The sequence below is a fragment of the Vanellus vanellus genome, assembly GCF_965231255.1.
Source record: "Vanellus vanellus genome assembly, chromosome: 23".
NCBI lineage: Eukaryota > Metazoa > Chordata > Aves > Charadriiformes > Charadriidae > Vanellus > Vanellus vanellus.
Window position 1 is genome coordinate 821,738 of NC_138928.1, and position 19,351 is coordinate 841,088.

Below are 19,351 nucleotides of genomic sequence, written 5' to 3' on the forward strand. Positions count from 1 at the left end.
TCTTTAACTGAAGCCCGCAGTGCTGAGGGCAGGTGTGTTTCCAGGACCTCATTGTAAAGTTCCTAAATTGTTTGAATTGGGCTTTCCAGCACACTGCCCCTGTCTGAGAGAAGAGCTGTCTGCGGGGCAGCCCTCTGACCCTGGCTCTCCATTTTGGAAGCAACTGTAGGATTAAAAAGCTTCGTGACTCCAACACCTGTCAGGGATGCCTTGAATCCAGAGTCACTGAGAGCTGCGGAACCGAAGGCAGAAGGTAGGCAGCTTTGGAGGAAGATTGGGAATGACGGTAACCAGATTGGTCACTGTGTGCTCTGGTCCACAGCGGTGGCCGGGTATCCGTGTGGATCTGCAGCCTGGGATGGATCTCTGCAGAAGGCTGCTTCTGGAGGTGGCAAAAAGAGATTTTCAGGTAGTAGTGTGAGCACTTGCTAAATCAAAATGTCATGGGTGGTGCTGGTTTTCTTCATGCTCTTAAACCACCTAATGTACCATCCATTTCACCCCTCACACCCCAGTAATGCATACACAGGATTGATTTTCCACAGGCAGAAACTACTACTGGAATTGTGCTATTGGCGTGGTCAGCGGTGAGCCCGACTGGCCGCCAGCAGAGACGACAGCGTGTGGAATGAAGTGGAGAAAAGAGCATGCCGAGGACTCGCTATAAGCTTCTTGTCTCCAACAGTAACATAGCCCAGTCCTTCCCTTCCCCAGCACCTTCTGGGTGATGGTCTATACTAAGACCTCTTCTTTGAGGTGAGAAGACAAGAAAGGTAAACTGCTTAAGGGTCAAAATGAGTTCCAGATACAGGAAAGGATGTAATTTTTTAGGGACAACACATCAGTCCCTAATATCTTGTATACAGTTGAAATTTGGGTATACAAACAGAATTGATTCAGGGAGGGGGAGTGCTCCCTTTAGAGCTGTGGAGTCATGTGTTTACATGTTAAATGGCGCTGAGAGGGGGAAAAACAAGAACTGAAATGTCTTTGTGCACTGTGGGACTTGCAGAGCCATTTGTTAGGCCGACCCAAGGATGGGGATGGGGGGTGTGTGTCTCATACTGACTAAATACATATATATTCAAGTCAACAATGCAATAACAAACAGTTAAATTTTACAGCATGGCACAGAAGCTGTTTTGTGTTACGGCTGACTGGTGCATGGAGGATTGTTTAAGCATTACTGCACTTCAGGGAAAAGGGAGTTACAACGAGGGACTTCAGCTGTAGGCCAGGTTCCTACCAAGGCAGACGAGAAATGCTTCGGCTGCTGTATCTGCAGTAGGAGACATGTTTGTAGGACAGGACTACACGTGTCACACGGGATTTAGGAAGGGAAGGTCTCCAGAATAGACACACAGGCGGCAGCAGCTACCTGGAAGCAACATTAAGGAGCTAAGATGACTCTTCTGTGAGCCTAGAAATGAACGTGCTTTTGCAGGAGAAGGGTTGAGGTACAGCCTTGAGAAACAGCTTTATCCTTTCTTCAGAAGCGAACAAGCCGCACGTTGAGTGTTCTCCTCTAGGACATAAACATGTCGGTCTCCGAAGGCAACAGCCCCGCACCAAGAAGAGCATCAATAAAAATAAAAGCTGTGTCTGAAAGAGGAGATAAAGCAGTCACAGTAGATTAATAGTACTGCATGTTCAACACCCAGCTTCTATTCAAGACAGACAAAAATGGTATCAGCGTGTCCCAGTAAAAAGATCTTTGGTAGAAGGAATAAATATTTTATGAAAAAAAAAAAAACAATCACGTGTGATGATGTGATATACTGCTGGGTCCAAAATTCCAAGTGCTGAGAGGAAGGTTTGCTGAAAGGTGGTTGAGAAGAAATAGTGACATATCCTAAATTAAAAGAGGTGCAGCTTCATGAAGGTACCTTATGTACGTCAGTTTTTCAAGTCCTGAAATGTTTGTTAATCCTACTGCTTACAGTAATGTTTTTAAAGGCAATTGGCTGTTCAGTCACATACTGGGCCAGATTTTATGCATGTGTGCTTGCTTCCTGAAATTTCAGCTCGGCATCTAAAAATGTATAAATATTTTATAAAAAGTAGTAAAAACGGTAGCTCCATGTCTACAGGACATGCAGTTTGCTCGAAGAGCATCTCAATCACCCAGGGTTTGTTAAGGATGAACCAATATTTGTTGGGTGTTTGGGCTGCTTCAGTGACTGTTGGGCTTTTGGGGTTTTGTGTTCTCGTTGCTGCCTGGAGTTAAATTTTTAACCAAGTGGGGGACGTGTCAGGCATGTACCATGTAATGCCCCTGGATAATGCCTTGTAATTCGTGCTGATGCTGCGCCTGTTCCTTGTGCTGGCCCTGACTTCTCTTGGAGTTTTGCTGGTTACAGCAGTCCCATGTCACCTGTGCATGTTTCTGTGGGGTCTTCCTTGGCTCAAGGGCTTGTGCCTTGCCTGTGAGTTGATACATCACAGGAGGAAACAAGGAGATAATCATAAAATATCTTTTCATACGAAGAGTATCATCTTTTTGTGGTGAGAGAACTTTCTTCCCTAAAGCATGCCAAAAGATGAATGTCAGAACCCTTTCAGCTTTGAGGCATTTGAAAGGCGAGCTTTAGGTCTGTTGACTTTGCAGGAAGCATCTGTGCAGAAAATGCATGAATGGACCATGCAATGTACAAAACAGATGGGAATTCAAACCTGAAAAAGCCTGGAAGATAAAATAAATGTAATTTCTACAAATACGGAAGGATGAGTTGGAGCATTCAGAGCAGTTGTACGGTCACTTGAGCAAAAGGAAGGATTATGGGCTAGACAAGCATTGCTCGGGGATACCCCTCCTGTCCCTAAACTGCATCCTCGGGTTCTACAAAATGTTAGTAAGTGCAAAGGAAACAGTTCCGATTGTTAAGAAGGGACAAAAATGTCTGTGCAAGTATTTGTGATCATGTCAGTTCTGATGTTAGTGAGCCAGCCAGCACAAGGCGCCAGCAGAAAGTCTGCTGTGTTAGTCTTAGGCCTGTCTTGCTCATCTTGGTGCAGTAGGAATTCACTTGTTTTCCTCTAAGCCAAAATATTAGGACGGTGCAAAAATGAGCAGATGACCCAGGGGTAGCAAAAGTTACACCCTCTATAAATACGTATTTGTTCCTCCAGCAGAAGCAGCATTTTGGATTGGAAAGAAGAAGAGAGAAAAGTAATCTTTATTTACCTTGTAGAGAACTGTCTCCGACGCTGGCAATGACGGGGGCAGCCCGGAGGGGCAGGGGTCCGTGCACACGCTGGCCATGCTGTTCAGTGCCAAGGCGCAGCCTTGGCTGGTTTGCTTGTCTCCCTTCTCCTCACAAAAATACCAACCTAAATTGGTTGTGCCCATGCCACTGATGGGAAATGACTTCTGCTGTCCCCAGTGTGCCCGCCACTGCCTGGGAGAGTGTGGCTTGGCACTGGGATGTGGGGAGCGCTGGGCATTGCCTGAGCCTGTGTCCTGGCCCTGTGCAGTTTAGGGGGGAAGACGGGGTCCATCAGCCCAACTTCCCTAACTTCTACAGAAGAAAATCTAACTTCATGGTGGGGGGAACATTTTTATAACCAAGTGTTGCGGTGTATTGATTTCACTTAACTGCAGCTGTCCAGACAGCATCCAGTCTCAGCACAGAAGAGCTTCTGGAGAGCAGTTCATGGCACCTCCACTGACTTCCTGTTTCGGATGTGAAGTCCCTCTCTGAAGAGCTGTTGCTGCGCAGGCAGGAGACCACGCAGGGGTGGTCACAGGAAGGGCCCCAGACAGCACAAGGGCTGTGCTGAAGGAACGAGCTCCCTCTCTCACAGGGAATATGGATTAGTGCTGACCAAACCGGGGTTCCTGTCTGATCAGTGGTTTGGCCATGCAACCCTTGTGCTGGCGGAGGGGAAGGACTGGAGTGAGCCAGGATGGCAGCACCGCTGGTGCGCAGTGGGACGCTCGCCTCCGAACTGTGGCTGTAAGGAGCTGAACCCAGTCTTGTGTTTCGGTAGTATCTCAAGTTGCTCTTTCTACTTGTAGAGAAAAGTTTTGAGCCTAGGTTAGAAAAGTTACATGCATGTTTTATGGGAGTGTTTGCTCACATTGCTCTTGACAAGAACATTTAAAAATATATTGGTGGGAGAGAATGTGACTGGACACATTATCCCAGAGGAGAGGACTCCAGCTTGGAGCAGGTTGGCAAAGCTGACTTGGAACATAACAAAATACACAAGATGAGAGATGGGTGGAACAAGACTTGTGCGCAAGTGATGAGGTATGCTTAATTATTAAACAGCACCAGGACAAGACTAAAAACCAAATACTCCTAGTGGTAGCACATCTATTACCAGGTAATCACTTGATAATCCTCAAGTAGGTTTCAAGCAGAAAGTGGTGTGGGAAAGCAAAACAGTCCCTCACAGTGACTAGAATAATGACAGGCTTTCTCTGGAAAAATGACTCCCGTGTTGGAGGGAGTCTAAGGAGTTAAAAGCACATAATGCAGCCAGAGGCAGCACAGGGATTAGTAAACGTGACTGCTGGCTCACCCATGGTATGGGATTGTCTTTATATATGAATCGCTGTTGTAGTGCCAGGGGTCTGGCTGCAGAGGAGTAATGACCAAATAGCCACTTGCTTCAGAAAAATCCCCGGGAGCACTATGCTCCAAAGGGTGTGGGACCTACTTACTTGGACCTGCTAGTACTGTCCCTCATGTAAGAAGCTCATTTTGTACGTTAGTACTGCTTTTTGGTACTTGTAATGACTTGGAGAATCTCTTATACTTCCTAAATAAACAGTTGTAGAAAACAGAGATGGAAACAGTAGTACTTTGTTCCCCTGCTTTGCATTTCACATGGCTTTCGTTTGCTCACAGCTCAAGACCATCTACAGCTGCCCCGGTCACTCATCGAGTGACAGTAGCCCGCTTTCTTCTGCTTCCCCTGAGCAGCCGGTACAGCACTATCAAGAACTTGAGGCTTAATTTACCTTCCAGTTCTGCCCTGGAGCAGCACGCCTGTAGCCTGAACCCCCCTCCTCGGTTGGCAAAAGGCGGTTTGAGGGACTAAACACTTTTCCCAGGCTCTGACTGACCCCTTGGCTCCCACCATGACAGAAACGCCCCGGGTCTGAGGAGACGCTCAGCTCTGAAGCCTCTTAGGCTCCTGCTCCGGAGTCCTCCGGGCTCCTTGAGGCCGAGGCAGTGACCGGGCTCCCGCAGAGGGCGCTCTGCGGGAGCCCGGTCACTGCCTCGGCCCCGGTTGTTCCTCCTGGCGCCGCCGCCATTTTGCCTCCTCACAACCACCGCTGATCCCGCCGCGCCGCCAGGGGGCGCTGTGAGCGGCACGCGGAGCCCACCCCCCCTCCCGCCTTCTCAGCGTAGGCGGGGCCCCGCTCGGCGTCGCTCGCTCGCGCGTGCGTGCGTGCGTGCCGTGCGTTTGGCGCGCGCGGCGGCCCGTAGCCCGCGCGCGGCGGGGTCGCCCTGGGGAGGAGGTTGGGGGGGGGGGGGGGCGGCAATGGCGGGCGCGGCGGCGGCCGGAGGAGGAGGAGGAGGCGGTGGCGGCGGCGGCGGCGGGGGTGGCGGCGGGCCGGGACCGGGTCCGGTGGCGCAAGGGCTGAAGGAGGCGCTGGTAGAGACGCTGACGGGGATCCTGTGCCCGGTGCAGGCGGTGCGCGCCGCCGCCGAGGAGCAGGTGAAGGTGCTGGAGGTGACGGAGGGTGAGTGAGGGCCGGGCCGCGCTGCGCTGAGGGGAACGAGGGAGGGGGAGGCCGGTGTCGGGGTGGGGAAAGGCCGCCGCCGCCTTCCCCGAGCTTTTCCCGGTACCGGCGCCTCGTGGCCGAGTGTTGGCCTCGGCCAAAACTTCCAGCTTCAGCGCTCGGGCCGGCGCGGGGCGGGCGGCGGCGGTGGCTGTTTTCCTACCGGCTGTCGGAGGGTGCCCCGTTTCCCTTGAGCAGCCCCTGCCCCGCCTCAGGAGTTCAGCGGCGGGTTCGCCGGTGGGACTTGGCTGGGGCTGTCCCCGGCCTGCAGCAGAGGTCGCCGGGCGAAGCTTCAAGGCATCGGTCTCCTCAGAGGTGCAAGAGGGAAACGGCCGTGGGGCAGTGTGGGGAACAGCGTGGTGCTGGGCGAGAAGTCAGGGACCAAGGAGGACTCTAAGCTCGACAGTGATAGGACATGGAGGAGGAGGGGTGGCATAGCAGCAGGCCTGTTGCTTTGGGCATCTCTTCCCACCTGAGCCGAAGTCTCCAGGGTTGCTTCCACAATGGTCACAGAGAGCCTTCCCACTGTGTGATTGTCTGCAGGCCCTGTCCCACTCCCACAGTGATCTTCTCCACCTCTGGACGTATGTGCCTAAGTCATCATAGAATGGTTTGGGTTGAACACCTCCAGGGATGGGGCAGCCACGTCCTGCAGGTCATCATCTGTACATAGTAGTTTTTAGGTTGAGTGGTCAGGACATAGATGTACACTCGTCTTATGTGAAATTCCAATGCTGAGGCTCCATTGTCTGTTGCGGACAGCTGGGGACATGCAACGCACTGGAGCTGGATGACAACTGGTCTATGGCTTTGAAAAGACAGAGCACCCCAAATTCAATCAGTGTCTCTTATTATTCCATTACTCATCTGGCCTTTTTATGGTGGCACTAAGCTAGTTCATGCACTTGATGTTTTCCTGGGTGGAAGCTTAAAAACATATTGATGGTAACGTTTTATTTCACTTCAGCTCAAGTTTTATGACCCATCCTAAAGAACTTCAATTTGTGGAAACCACTGGAAGCTTTGCAGGTAGTCTGCTGTGATGGGAGCTGGGCTCTGGAGAGCTTGGCACTGCAGCCCTTGGCCCTCAGTTGTGCCTGTGGCCTGGCAGCTTGATGGGTTGGTTGTTTGTGGACCCTCCTGGGAATTTTGCCTTACCTTTGTCTGATTGTGCCATTCTGAAACTGTTTTGTGAAGTGTTTTAAAGTTTTTCTGCTCCTGAACTTTAGCTCAGAAATGTTGTCAAAGGAAGCTTACGGTAAAGAGAAGGAAGATGTAAGGGCGTGACTGGGTCAAGAATAGTGTTGTGATTATGTTAGTCTGGGAATGAGACTGGAGCCATGAAAGGAAGGGAAATCATTTGATAACATGTTTCTTGTTGTGCAGTCCCTTAACATGTGCTTGTAACACTCAGGTTAGGTCTTCCTTTACGCATTCCGGGGAGACTGTGTTGCTATTGTAGCTATTGGAGGTTTTAATGAGCTATTTGACGGCATTGCAGTAGTGCAATGGAAGTGCTGTGAGGTTCATTGAGCCATAGAGCCTTTGCCTTGCAAAGCTACTACAGTCTTCTGCGTGCTCTTCAGTGGCAACTTTTTTCCCCCCGAACAGTCTGGATCTTACCACAAGAAATGAAATGGAAAGTTTGTGTAATGGCTTGATTAACAGATTTCCAGAAAAGAATATTTTTTTGAGGGCTTTAGGTGATGGATGCCCCTAAGGTCCCTTTGAGAGCCCAGGAATGTAACAGAATTATGTTTGGTGGATAACTTTAAGGGCAAGGGGAGTGGAGTCATCTGTGCTTCTCTTTTTTTCACTGTTTTACAAATATTCTAAAGTCACCCAATACTTCTCTGTGGTTGCAATCCCAGAACTGCACAGGTCTATTGCAAGACCTGTACCTGTGACCTGGAGGAGGCTACAGAATACCCTCTCATGCAGTTTGCAGGTGACACCAAACTGGAGGGGAGGCAGTTGATGTCCTCGAGGGCAGGGCTGCTGCCCAGAGCGCCCTGCGGGAACAGACCAAGAGGAACCTTCTGAAATTCAGCAAGAACAGATACCAAGTTCTGTACCTGGGATAGGAGAACCCACCACAGGGATGCAGGTCAGGCACTGCCTGGCTGGGGAGCCACTTTGCGGCAAAGGGCCTGGAAATCCTGGTAGCCTGGAAATCCTTTGCGGCAAAGGGCCTGGAAATCCTGGCTGGACAGTGTGCCCTGGAGGCCACCTGCATCCCCCCTGCATCCCGGGCTGTAAGAACAGGATCAGAGGCAGTGATGAGCTCTCTCTAGTCAGCACTTGTTAGACCACATCTGGAATACTTGTCCAGTTCTGCTCCCACCCCCCAAATACAAGAAAGACGGCAATGAACAGGAGTGAGTTCAGCAAAGAGCCATCATGTCGGTTGGGGAACTGCAGCACTTGCTACATGAGGAGGCGCTGGGGGAGAGGGGTTTTCCAGTATGGAGACAAGAGCATTTTGGGGGTGGATCTGACAGCATCTTCTGGTAAGTGTGGTTGTCAAGATGCTGGGGGGTGGGAGGGGATGAAGGAAAACAGGCACAAACTGAGACAAGAGATTCAGACTGGATATAAGGAGAAATTTTATCACTGAGGAGAGCCAAGCTTTGGAACAGATTGTCTGTAGAAGCTATGCTGTTTCCATCCTTGAGTATCTCCAAGACCTGCCTAGAAAATGCTCTGAGCAACCTGGTCTGATGCAGCTTTGATCGCGGGAGTTGGACTGGAGACCTCCTGAGGTCTCTTTCAGCTGAATTATTCTGCGCCTCTGTGATTCCTCCTCTCTTGTCCTAGTCAAGGAGCATAGGAGGAATAAAGTATATTCTCCTCTCTGTGCTGTCTTTGGTATGGAGAAACTTGTAAAAACCAAGAGGAGGAGCTAAAGGAATACAGTGTTTGCCAACACTGTATTATTGAGGTAAAGAAATGTAGCTCCTGTGTGTCAGAACTACTTTAAAGAAACAGAGAAAGTAGTATCATTAAGCAACGTAAAGAAGATGCTGAAAGTGAAAGTGAGGGCAGTAGACAAGAGCACAAATATTGTCACTTTTAATGACAAATAAATGAAGGTAGGCAAAAAAAAAAGAAAAAAATTGTTAAAGACAAAAACTTACGACGCTTTCAAATGTTGCAGAAGCAGAAGGCATTTCAGAGGTGTTCATAGCCACCAGGTGACTGAAGTGTGCAAGGTACATTCAAGGAGTGTAAGGCTGCAGAAAAGCTGAATTCCTTGTGCTGGTGTTGACTTAACTTGCCACATTGAATGGCCTCTACAGGAGACACATTGGAGGGTCCGCATCAAGTTGAAGCATGAGTAGGAGCAGTTTCACTTATCAGTTTACTTTAAACAGCAAATGCTACAGGATGCATCTCCAAGAGTTTTAAAGGGACTCAAACATTAAATTACTGTACTATGAATTGTGCTGTAAAACTTGCCACTTTAAGGTCAGTTAGGGACCAGATAAATGTAAGTTGGTAAGCACAAGACAGTTTTTAGTAAGGGCTCTAAGGTGAGGAGCGGAGGGGTGAATGTTGGGGTTGTTACAGGGGAGTCAGTGTGGCTTTTGCACTGTCTGTAATAGTTAAAATTATGTCAAAAGTTGGAATGAGGAGAGCAGGGTACATGACATTGTTGGGGCGGAGTCAATCTCTGTTTAATAGAAGAGCTGTTTGAAGGAGTCCAGGGACTGCCAAAAAGCTTTAGAAAATTCCCTTGCTGAAATGTTTTGAATAAACTGAACTGCTGCAAACAGCACTTGTCTTTAAGCTTTTAATCAGTTATTAATTCAAGAGGTAGAAGTGACTGGTCATGTTTCACACTGGAGGGAGATTGTCAAAAGTCCCGTGCGAAGCTGGACTGCTCAGCAAGTCTAAATGATGTGGAAAAGAGTGAATAGTGGTGTGACAAAGTTGCCGATAGTGCTGCTCAGTCTGGCCAGAGTGAGAATCGGTGGCAAAAATTACGGAATGATTTCACAAGAGTGAGTTGAGTGCGCAAATGGTACTTGTAGGTCAGTGTTGGTCAGCAAAGTAATGCTGGGGGAGGAGGAGGTAGCCCAGATGATACCTTAAAAAGTAACGGGCTGTCCTAACTATTGTCACTGGGAGAAGAGATCCTATTGTCAGCGTGGAGAGTTTCCTGAAAATACCCATTCACTGCTCTGCCGTGCTCAGAAAGCCAAATGGACCGTTAAGGAGGGAACAGAGAACAAAGCGCGACATAAATTCCTCACGCTTCTGCAGCCCGAGTGCCGCATGCGTTACTGGCTCGCTGCTCTCAGGAGGGCTAAAGCAAGGCAGTAAAAACGCAGCACAGAGACATCCACGGAGGTGTGGAAAAGCTTCTGTTCTCAGAAGGAGCAAATACATTGACTTTTCTGCCTGGGAAAGAGTTAGCAGAGATGGAGGCTCTAAAATCATAAGCGACAGAGAAGGTGAGTGAGGAGTGATTATTTGTGACTTCTCGTAAAGCTAAGGTCAGATGAAAATGCCCCTGAAATGAGCAGAAGGAAGTGGGTTGCCTCCCCCAGTGCGCAGACTGAGGAACTCGTTGCTGTTGGATGTTAGAGGTAGAAATAGTTTGAAAATGGTTTAATATTTCTGGAGGAAAAAACTCATCCAGAACCGTTACACGCACTGGTTGGATACAAACACCTGCTTCAGGAGATTCCCAAGGCCAAGATTTCCGAGGGGGTGTGTTGGGGGAAGCATTGCTCTGTCCTCACCTCTTTTCTTAAGCTGCTTGCAGGTTGGGTTGTGTAACGTGGTTAAGCCAATACCGCAGTGTGCTCTCCCTGTGTGTTGTGTGCTGCCCCGTGCTAGCACCCGCTCTATTCCATGCAGGGTTTAGCCAGATGGAGTTGGGTCAGTTTTTTGGGAGGATGCAGTCGAGCTCCCTGGAGTGGGTTGATAGTGGATCTGGCCGGTGCTTGTACAAGGGGATGGGTAGAAATACACAGTCAGAGGTGAGCCTCTGACCTGTCCGAGGGGTGTCTCCTGTCTGACTTGATACAGCTGTTCTGGAGGAATGCAGGACGTCAGCTCTGGAGTAAGGACATGGTGGCAGTTTCTTCCTGCCATGTCACCCATTAGCAACTTCCAAACATTTCCTCAGTGATTCAATCTCTCCTCTGCTTCTGCGTCTTGTCTGCTGAGAAAGTGTGGGAATAGGCAGCACCTGATAGCGTGGGGATGGGAGATGCATCAGTCAGTCTTGGGGAAGATGAAAGTTCACCCAGTGACCTTTGTTGTCTTTAGGTTTTAATGGAACATAAATAAAAGCAATGCCTGAGACTGTTCAGGGGGAAGGCAGGGGAATTGAGAGCTCTGGGTTGTGGAGCGCTGCTGCTATGTGTGTGTCTAACTTGGCTCGACTCCACTATCGACTTGTTCCCAGTGAAGTGGGGATAGTGTTTCCATTCCCCTTTTATCTAGTCCATCCAGGTAACCCCATACACCACCTCTGATGGTATACGCGTGTGTGCTATGGCTGATGTCATACGACTTGAGGGTAATTCCATAATGTGTAAAAATAATCTGTTCCTCTTAGGTCTTACTTTATTGGAGAACACATATGGAAGCCACACCATCCCCAGGAATGTCAGAGCAGGGACAGTGTCACTCTGAAGGAGGTACACATCCACCAGGAGGGATGGTACTTTGACCCTATGAAGAGGAGCAGTGTCTGTAACACATTGCTCTAAATTATGCTGATAAGGAGTATTAATGCTAACCTCTTATACAGTTGAAAAACGCTGCTACCTGCTTGTTTGGTTAGATAACAAGTTTGATGTTTAATGGTGACGGTATTAAGTCTCTGAGGTATCAGCTCTTGTGCTCTGAAAATGTGGTGGTGATAGATGAATGGCTCCAGTCTGTCCAATGGCTCTTTTGTGTTTCTGTTTGCCCTTTTTGGAGGTAGACAAGGCGTTTATAAGGCTGTCTTCATTGTGGCTTATGTTGTATGAAAAGGCATCTTCAGCTCAGTCCTTTGCAAGGTCATTTGTTGCCAGAAGCTGAGATATGCAGGTGGCTGTGAAGATGGTGCTGACCTTGGCAGATGGACTTGTGTCAGTCTGGGCACGGTCACTCTCTTTAAAGTTTCTTGTCCATCTTTTTTGAGACTAGTTCTGTGCTGGAGACAACTAGTGCTTTGGCTTGAACGTGATCTCAGATTTGAACATTGGCTTTATGTGTCTTATAAATGTTGTTTCAGTATCTTCTCTTCCAGAGTAGGTGGCTCAGCACATTTAGTTTGACACTTTAAAACTCCATTGATTCTCTGATGATATTTTCTTTTGTATCAGGAGAACAGCTATAGGTACAGTGATAGCACAAATCTCGTAGCATCTCTTGTGCTTCACCAGTTCAGCATGTTTTTTCTTACGGTTGGCTCCTTCCTGACATAACTGTTTTAATGCATATATGGCTTTGAGGGTGATTTCTTTATTGCATTGGGTACCTCCTTGAATACATGATTTTATGCCATAAAAACTTGAATATTGTGTGGAAGAAGGGATTCTGGAGAATTTACAAATATGAGCACAATGTGTAGTTCTCTGGTGGTCTCTTGGGTGCAACTTGAATCAGAGTAGAGTGGTTGATGGGCAGAAATGGGTGGAAATCCTCTGAATGGATAAATCAAGCTCAGTTTTTAACAGGAGTTAACATTTCAACATTGAACCGAATTTTTAGCAGGAAAATGAAAAGAAATGGCCACGTTGGGACATGTGATGCGAGACTTTCAGGAGGAAAGGGTTTCACAGCAGCAAATGCCATTATTTGCACTGTGAGATGCTGCAGGCATGTTGAGTGTAGCGAGAAGTTGTGAAGAAGGCATTTCAAGTGAGATACCTAATGCCATCACAGATGCTGGAGAAGACTGGCCTTAATCTTTCTGTCCTTTGCTGAGAAATGAGGAAAATACAGTTGTTTTCAGAGGTGGGCTGAAAAAGGAGAGTGCTTTTGGAGTAGTTGTTGAGCGTCATGATGGATGCTGAAGAAGTTTCTCAAAGAAGCACATTTGTAGTGTGTAAAAACTATGGCTAAGCATTAGGTACTTGCTTGGTATTTTGTTGTAGTCCGCCTGCAGATTCCTTCCGTTCTCTGCACTGGTCTGACCTCGTGGCTGACCCTGGTTTGAGCAGGAGGTTGGACAGGATGACCTCCTGAGGTCCCTTTCAACCAGAATTACTTTATGATGATGTTATTGAAAACCAGTCCCGTGGAAAATGTTCCCTGTGCCTGTGTAGCTGGAGACTGCGATGCGCAAGGGGTGAGTAGATGTTGGGTAAAGGGAACTCGATTTCTGATGCTGCTACAGTTGTGAGATCTGGGTCTCTGCAAACTGAATGTTGTTTTAATTTGGCGTGTCTGCAGCCGTGGGGCAGTGGATTCACCTGGGATGGCTGCAGCAGCTACCATGGCTTCTTCCTCCACCACTGCCTGCCGCTGCCCCCAGCAGAGACAACAAAAAGGGACCTGTAGCAGCTCCTGAGCCAGCTTTGTATGGACATACTGAGCTGGACTCAGTTGGTGCTGGCCCACTTCAACACGGCAGGATGGTGAAGTGCAGTGATTCAGTAGAAAGTCCTGCCCTGCTTGCTTAATACTATTTTTTTGTTTGGTCTGCCTTAATTTCTCCAAAAAGTTGGGGGTGAAGAGGTTCTGTAAACTGGTTATGCGGTAGATGGAGCTTGGTTGTGAAGGAGAGTTGGATTTGAGGTTAAGGAAGAGGAGAAGCAGAGCTGGGAGGAAATGCGTTTGCTAAATGTTCCCTATGTCAAGCCCTTCATTAAAAGTTTCTAATCTCTTGATTTTACAGCCTTTATCTTGGGAAGAAAACTTAATGTTTCTGATATCTCAAATCTACAAAATATAAGTGGAGGAAGCGCTTATCAAGAGATGCATTTGAGCCACAGTTAACCATGATAAAGATAGAAAGTTCCTAGTCAACTGGGAAAAAAAAAAACAATAATAAACCAATTCTTTGAGAAAAGAGGAGCCAGTGTAATTTCAGTCCCTGGAAAGGTTCTTGGACCAGCTCATTAAACAGCTTCCCAGTGTCTGTAACATAACAGGATAAATAGATGCTACACAGCTACTACTGTTTTTTATGATCTGTTCTCAATAAATCCATCTAATTTTTGTTTGAGGGGAGACCTGGCTTACTGCTTAAACAAACAAGCGCTGGGTATAAATGATCTGAGTTCAGTAGGATTCCTGATACGAATTTGCCACAACGGTCATTTATCTGTTAAGAAGATACGGTTTTGTAATATTTGTAAGATGCACAGTTGGCTGAAAACCTGTGCGTAATCGGTGGCTTATTGTCAAACCCAAGGGGTTTTAAGGCAGAGCTCTTGGTCGCTGCAGTAGTGAGTACACCTCTCGTTTACCAACCACGGCACTGCAGTCTGCTTGGAGACCAGAATTAAAAAGATGTTGAAAAATTGGAGAGATCACCTAAAATCGCTGAAACAAGTATTGTAAATCAAGTGCAGAGTACTGTATGGAAAGGGTAAAAAAAAAAAAAAATCGAATGCATATGGGCAAACAGATTTACAGATTGCAAAATAGTCATAGTAGTGAGTTGCAACTATGTGAAGCCATTGCGTTTATTCTGGCTTCCTAGTTCGTTTACACCCTTGAAAAATGTGGCTGAAAAGCAATACCATGCTCAAGTCTGGAATATTGCAGACAGAAGAATAATTACTGCTACAGTTAAGAGGAGTGTTATGTTAAGTACTTCTCAGAATGAGGCTCCCTGCTTTTGCAGCTCAGATAAGAGGATATCTTCCTCTTTTTTAAAATGCGTGATCAATGAAGAAGGGTTGAAGGAATTGGGCACGTTCAGTGTATATATGGGAAAGTGAGAGGCAATTATCTCCCAACCCAGAAAAGCTTCTTACGAGTGAGGTGGATATTAGGAGAAACTCAGATAACTGCATTTGTGAAGCGCTCAAATATGCTGCCAAGGAAAGTTACAGGACTCTTTTTGAGAAGAATTTTCAAGACTTTTTTTTCTCAGGGATGCTGTCAGCACATTTGACCTCTCCAGGGGGGTCAGGACCTGGGGGCATACCTTCTGCTCCACAGTTTCTAGAACTAAAACCTCACATGCATTTCTTAAGCAGGCTAGTGAAATTAAATTAAGTACTTGGTACAGTTATCAGCTACCCGGAACTTAAAGTTGCAGTTTTAAGCAAATTTATTGAGGCGTGTGGATTTACCATACCAGAACAGCTGCTCTTCCTGGTTTTTATTTCCTATGCTCAGTCATCAGCAGAATTGGTACAAGCATTTTAATTTTGCCTTTGCCACAGAGCTTGCCTGGTAGCTAAAAGAAGCTCTTGCTTTTTTTTTTTGGGGGGGACAAATTTCTTGATGGAGAAGGTCCCGCAGCCCGAATGATTGTACAGGCAGGTCCTGGTGTCGGTGTGCTCTGTCAGTGTTTGCTCTGGAAGGCGCTTGGTGTGTTCTGAGCTGTCTTAGGGTGTCTTTTGGGACAGCCGAAGTGATGTTTCCAAATCACTCTCTGGATGAACCCGGGTTGTCTGAAAAGGAACTGCTGGCTGACAGTCTGCTGTCTTACTCCATCCTGGATCGTATCCATGCATCCCTCATGTAGGAATCTGACTAATGATGTTACATTGTAGATAAGATATTTTTTTGTTGTTGTTAAATTTGTAGATCATTTGCTTGTTATTAACCCGTGTTGCAAAATTTTTTGCCCACGAGAGAAAGAAATAAGATGCTGAGAAAATAAATGAAGTTTGTGCAGAGAGCATAAGGGAGAATTAATGCTCGTGATTCATTTGAGTAGCTACGCTTTGGAATTGTCTTCTCCTTCCCACATATGAGTCATTCAATTGGTATGATGTCTTTCTCCAAAAATCCTGATGAGTTTTGCTGTGTGGGAATAAAAGCTATGATACCAACATTTATTTATTTATTTATTTATTTTTCTTTCTTGCAGAATTTGGTGTTCATTTAGCAGAACTGACTGTAGATCCCCAGGGAGCTCTGGCCATCCGTCAGGTGAGTTTACCTGGAACTGTCGAAAGAATTTTGGTGGTCATTTCCTCGGTTTTTAAAAATATTCTCCTGTGTTTCCCGGTGAAAAATTGGAGGTTGCTTTCTATTACTGCTTCTCCATTTTATTTTTTTTTTTTACATATTTCTAGAGTCATTACTTTCCCTTTCAGCATTATTCAGGTGTTATATACTTACCTTTTTTGAAAATAGTGTTATTTACTCAATGCATTGCATCTATTGCTCAATGTGTGGCCATCAGTTTATGGTTTTACTGCTGTAGCTTTTCTTTGTCCATTTCACAAAGATTTTTTTGCATTTTTGGCAAGCCCTGTTGCCCCTCTAAAAGCAGCATGGCGGGACAGGAGGCTGAGCAAACGGGTCAGGGGTGACGCTTGCCGTGGTTGCAGGATTTGTTACTGATTCTTGACCTCTCTTCTCATACAGCTAGCGTCTGTCATTTTGAAACAGTATGTGGAAACTCACTGGTGTTCTCAGTCAGAAAAGTTTAGACCTCCAGAGACCACAGAAAGGGTAAGATTTGGTTTCATGTTGTCTACTTTGAGGCACTTTATCCATCAAGAATATTAATTTTGTGGGTGGTTTAAAAACTGCCAGTGCCCTTGTGTATTAGGAGGATTAATGGCTTCAGTTAAGGTTTTCTGACATTTTCCACTTTGAAAATCTGTTTTTAGTTGCTTAAAACAATACTTGACTTGAGAAGCTTGGGCTAATTTCTGTAGGAAAAATTCAGCCATACTGGTTCTGCTGCAAGAGCAAGACTAGAAGAAAGCTACTTTGTAAGCTTCACAAATACTGATTCTGGCAGTCTTTTTTCAGAGATTTGCTAAATCTTCTGTTTTTCAGCTTGGGACTTAAAGGCTATTTTCCCATGACAAATTTCACTTTCAAGGTCTGCTGGGTTTCATTAAAAATCTGTTCAGTAGGAGTATCAAACAACTAAAATGGCCGGAGATTCTAGCCCTTTGCCACTTTGACTGTTGACTGGACCATCTTTCACATCTAAGGCATGATTCATCCCATCCAGAGATAGTTGCTTGAAATAGATGTTGTGAATTATGCCCCAGTAGTGCTGGCTTTTTTTTTCCCATCCCTTCATGGTTGGGTGACTAGTTCTTGTTTACTAAAATCTTCCAAAGTAAGCAAACATGGTCCCTGACACTGAAGCTGGGATTTATCTGGGCTAACTCTGGATGTCTTCCATGTTGATATCCACATCCTATCTAATTCCAGCTGTGAGCTATTTACTGTATGCTTGGCCAAGTGCTCTATGTGAGAAGAGTGCTACGTTAAAACACACCGTGCAGTTTTCCATAAAAAATTTACGGGGTGGAGTGCTCAAGGTTTGTTTGTCTCACGAGTGTTCATTTTGTAAAAACAATATTGAATCAATATCAGGATACAGTCATAAGTATAAAAATTCTATTAAATTGTTTTATGACTAGGCATCTGTTTCGCTAAATGATGTTATTCTCTACAGGCAAAAGTTGCTATTAGGGAGCTCCTACCCAATGGGCTGAGAGAGTCGATCAGCAAAGTGCGCTCGAGTGTTGCTTATGCAGTTTCAGCAATAGCCCACTGGGACTGGCCCGAAGCCTGGCCCGAGCTTTTCAATCTCTTGATGGAGATGCTGGTTAGTGGAGATGTGAATGCAGTGCATGGAGCCATGAGAGTGCTTACAGGTATGTGTATGCGAGAGCTTTGGCAAGGCTGATGTAAGGAGCAGTTTAGGCTTTTCCTTACCTTAGTATCCTATTGCTTTTCACTCCAAATTGAAGAAATTGAAATTTGCTGCTTCTCTTCTCCTGGGTATGATGCCTGTCGGTCACTGTTGAATTGCACGCTCAGTATGCGTGATGAAAGCTAAGGGAGAAGGTTCTGTGCTACAGGTTTATAGCTCAGAAGGAACATGAATTGTAACACTGTGTTTTCCAGATAACCACAATTTTTAGCGTGATATTTTTCTGCTTGCCTTTAAGGATTGCCATGGGTAGGCCAGATGATGCTGGTCTAGTCAAATACAAATCAACATGTTTTCCGTATGCTTCATGTTTCCCAAAGATTCTGTTGTTGCTGTTGCCTACAAATTTGTTTTCTTATAAGAAAGAAAAACTTCCCTTCTTTTTCCATTTTCTAGAATTTACGCGGGAAGTGACAGACACACAGATGCCACTTGTTGCTCCTGTTATTCTTCCAGAAATGTACAAAATTTTCACAATGGCAGAGGTATGATCTTTACTATTAAGTTGGTACTGAATGGCATTAATGGGAATATTTCTTGGAGCAGAGAAACTCCAGATTTAATGGTTAAGCTGTACTGTAGTATGAGTTATACTTAAAGAATTTTCTCGATGATGTGATAGTTGATGGCAGCTGATGTTTCAACAGAAATGTTGAAGCCAATGATAAGAAAATCAAGTTAAAGCAAAAAATAAATACAATTAGAAGAAAATTAAAGGAAATAGAAGTACCTTGTGTTGCTGATCTATTATTTAAACTTTTTTCTAGGTGTATGGTATTCGCACAAGGTCGCGTGCAGTGGAGATATTTACCACGTGTGCCCATATGATCTGTAACATGGAGGAATTGGAAAAGGCAAGAGTTTAACTTACTGTATGACATACATTGAATTCAAACTGAGCAAGGTTTTAAATAATTGTTAATATGAAAATGAAATGTTGGAGAATTATATACTCTGTCAGCTGTAATTCTGGGGAAGAGGCTGTAATTTAAGACATGTAAAGCGGCTAACTCCCTCCTTTACGTGCATCCCTTGATACTGTGACTTGGTTTCCATAATTAAGTTTAACTTGTGACATATCAACAGACGTGCTTGGAACAGCTCAGAGAAAGGGCAGTCAGTATGGGGAGGAGATAGTGTGTCATCCCTTTGTTTGGAAATCCCTGTCATAGCTTCCAGCCTCCAGGTGAACCGAGTGTCCCGATGAACTGCCAGGTCTTGGCCCTCTGGGTTACCATGGGCTTTTTTATGGCCCTTGGGTGATGCATCGGTTACAAGCTCCGGGAACTTCATCAGTTGTTTCAGCGTGCATGCTAGCTGTTTGTTCCTAAAAGGGTGGTGGAAACCAAACCGAACAAAATTTTGGAAGAATAGCTGTTAAGAAAGAAACACGATGCAGTTAAGCAGCTCTATACACGAGTCTCCTGTCTGGCTCTGAGCACATCTGCATTTTATATGGCCTTTCACAAGGGGGTTTCCCAGCACTGCCCAGACAATAAATTGTTCTTTTTAACTTTTTTGGGGGTAAGGATAGGAAAGGGTGATTCTCAATCTAGCAGCTGGTTGATGCTGAGTGGCTATAACTGCTGTTTCCTCCCTGTTTTTACAGGGAGCTATTCAGTGCAGACTTTTGGGAAGTTCTGATAATTACACCGTACCACACTGACGAGGTTACTTATGCAATAATATCATGCAGCTGGTATCAGTACCCAAAAGATAGTAGTAGCTCCCCACTGCCTTATTCTGGAGGAGGGCTGAAAGTGTCCTTTACATTGTATACAAAGCTTTTTCTATCG

General features: G+C 45.9%; 1 protein-coding gene across 1 annotated transcript in view; it reads left to right on the forward strand.

The window, feature by feature from the left end:
• The first annotated feature begins 5,560 nt into the window (after positions 1-5,560).
• Positions 5,561-19,351, forward strand: part of IPO9 (importin 9) — a 40,454-nt gene continuing 26,663 nt past the window's right edge. The window contains exons 1-6 of the mRNA XM_082494494.1: positions 5,561-5,698; positions 15,738-15,799; positions 16,241-16,327; positions 17,295-17,496; positions 17,952-18,040; positions 18,323-18,409. Coding sequence (XP_082350620.1) covers positions 17,436-17,496; positions 17,952-18,040; positions 18,323-18,409 — 237 coding nt within the window. The 5' untranslated portion in view covers positions 5,561-5,698; positions 15,738-15,799; positions 16,241-16,327; positions 17,295-17,435. The remainder of the gene's footprint in view (positions 5,699-15,737; positions 15,800-16,240; positions 16,328-17,294; positions 17,497-17,951; positions 18,041-18,322; positions 18,410-19,351) is intronic.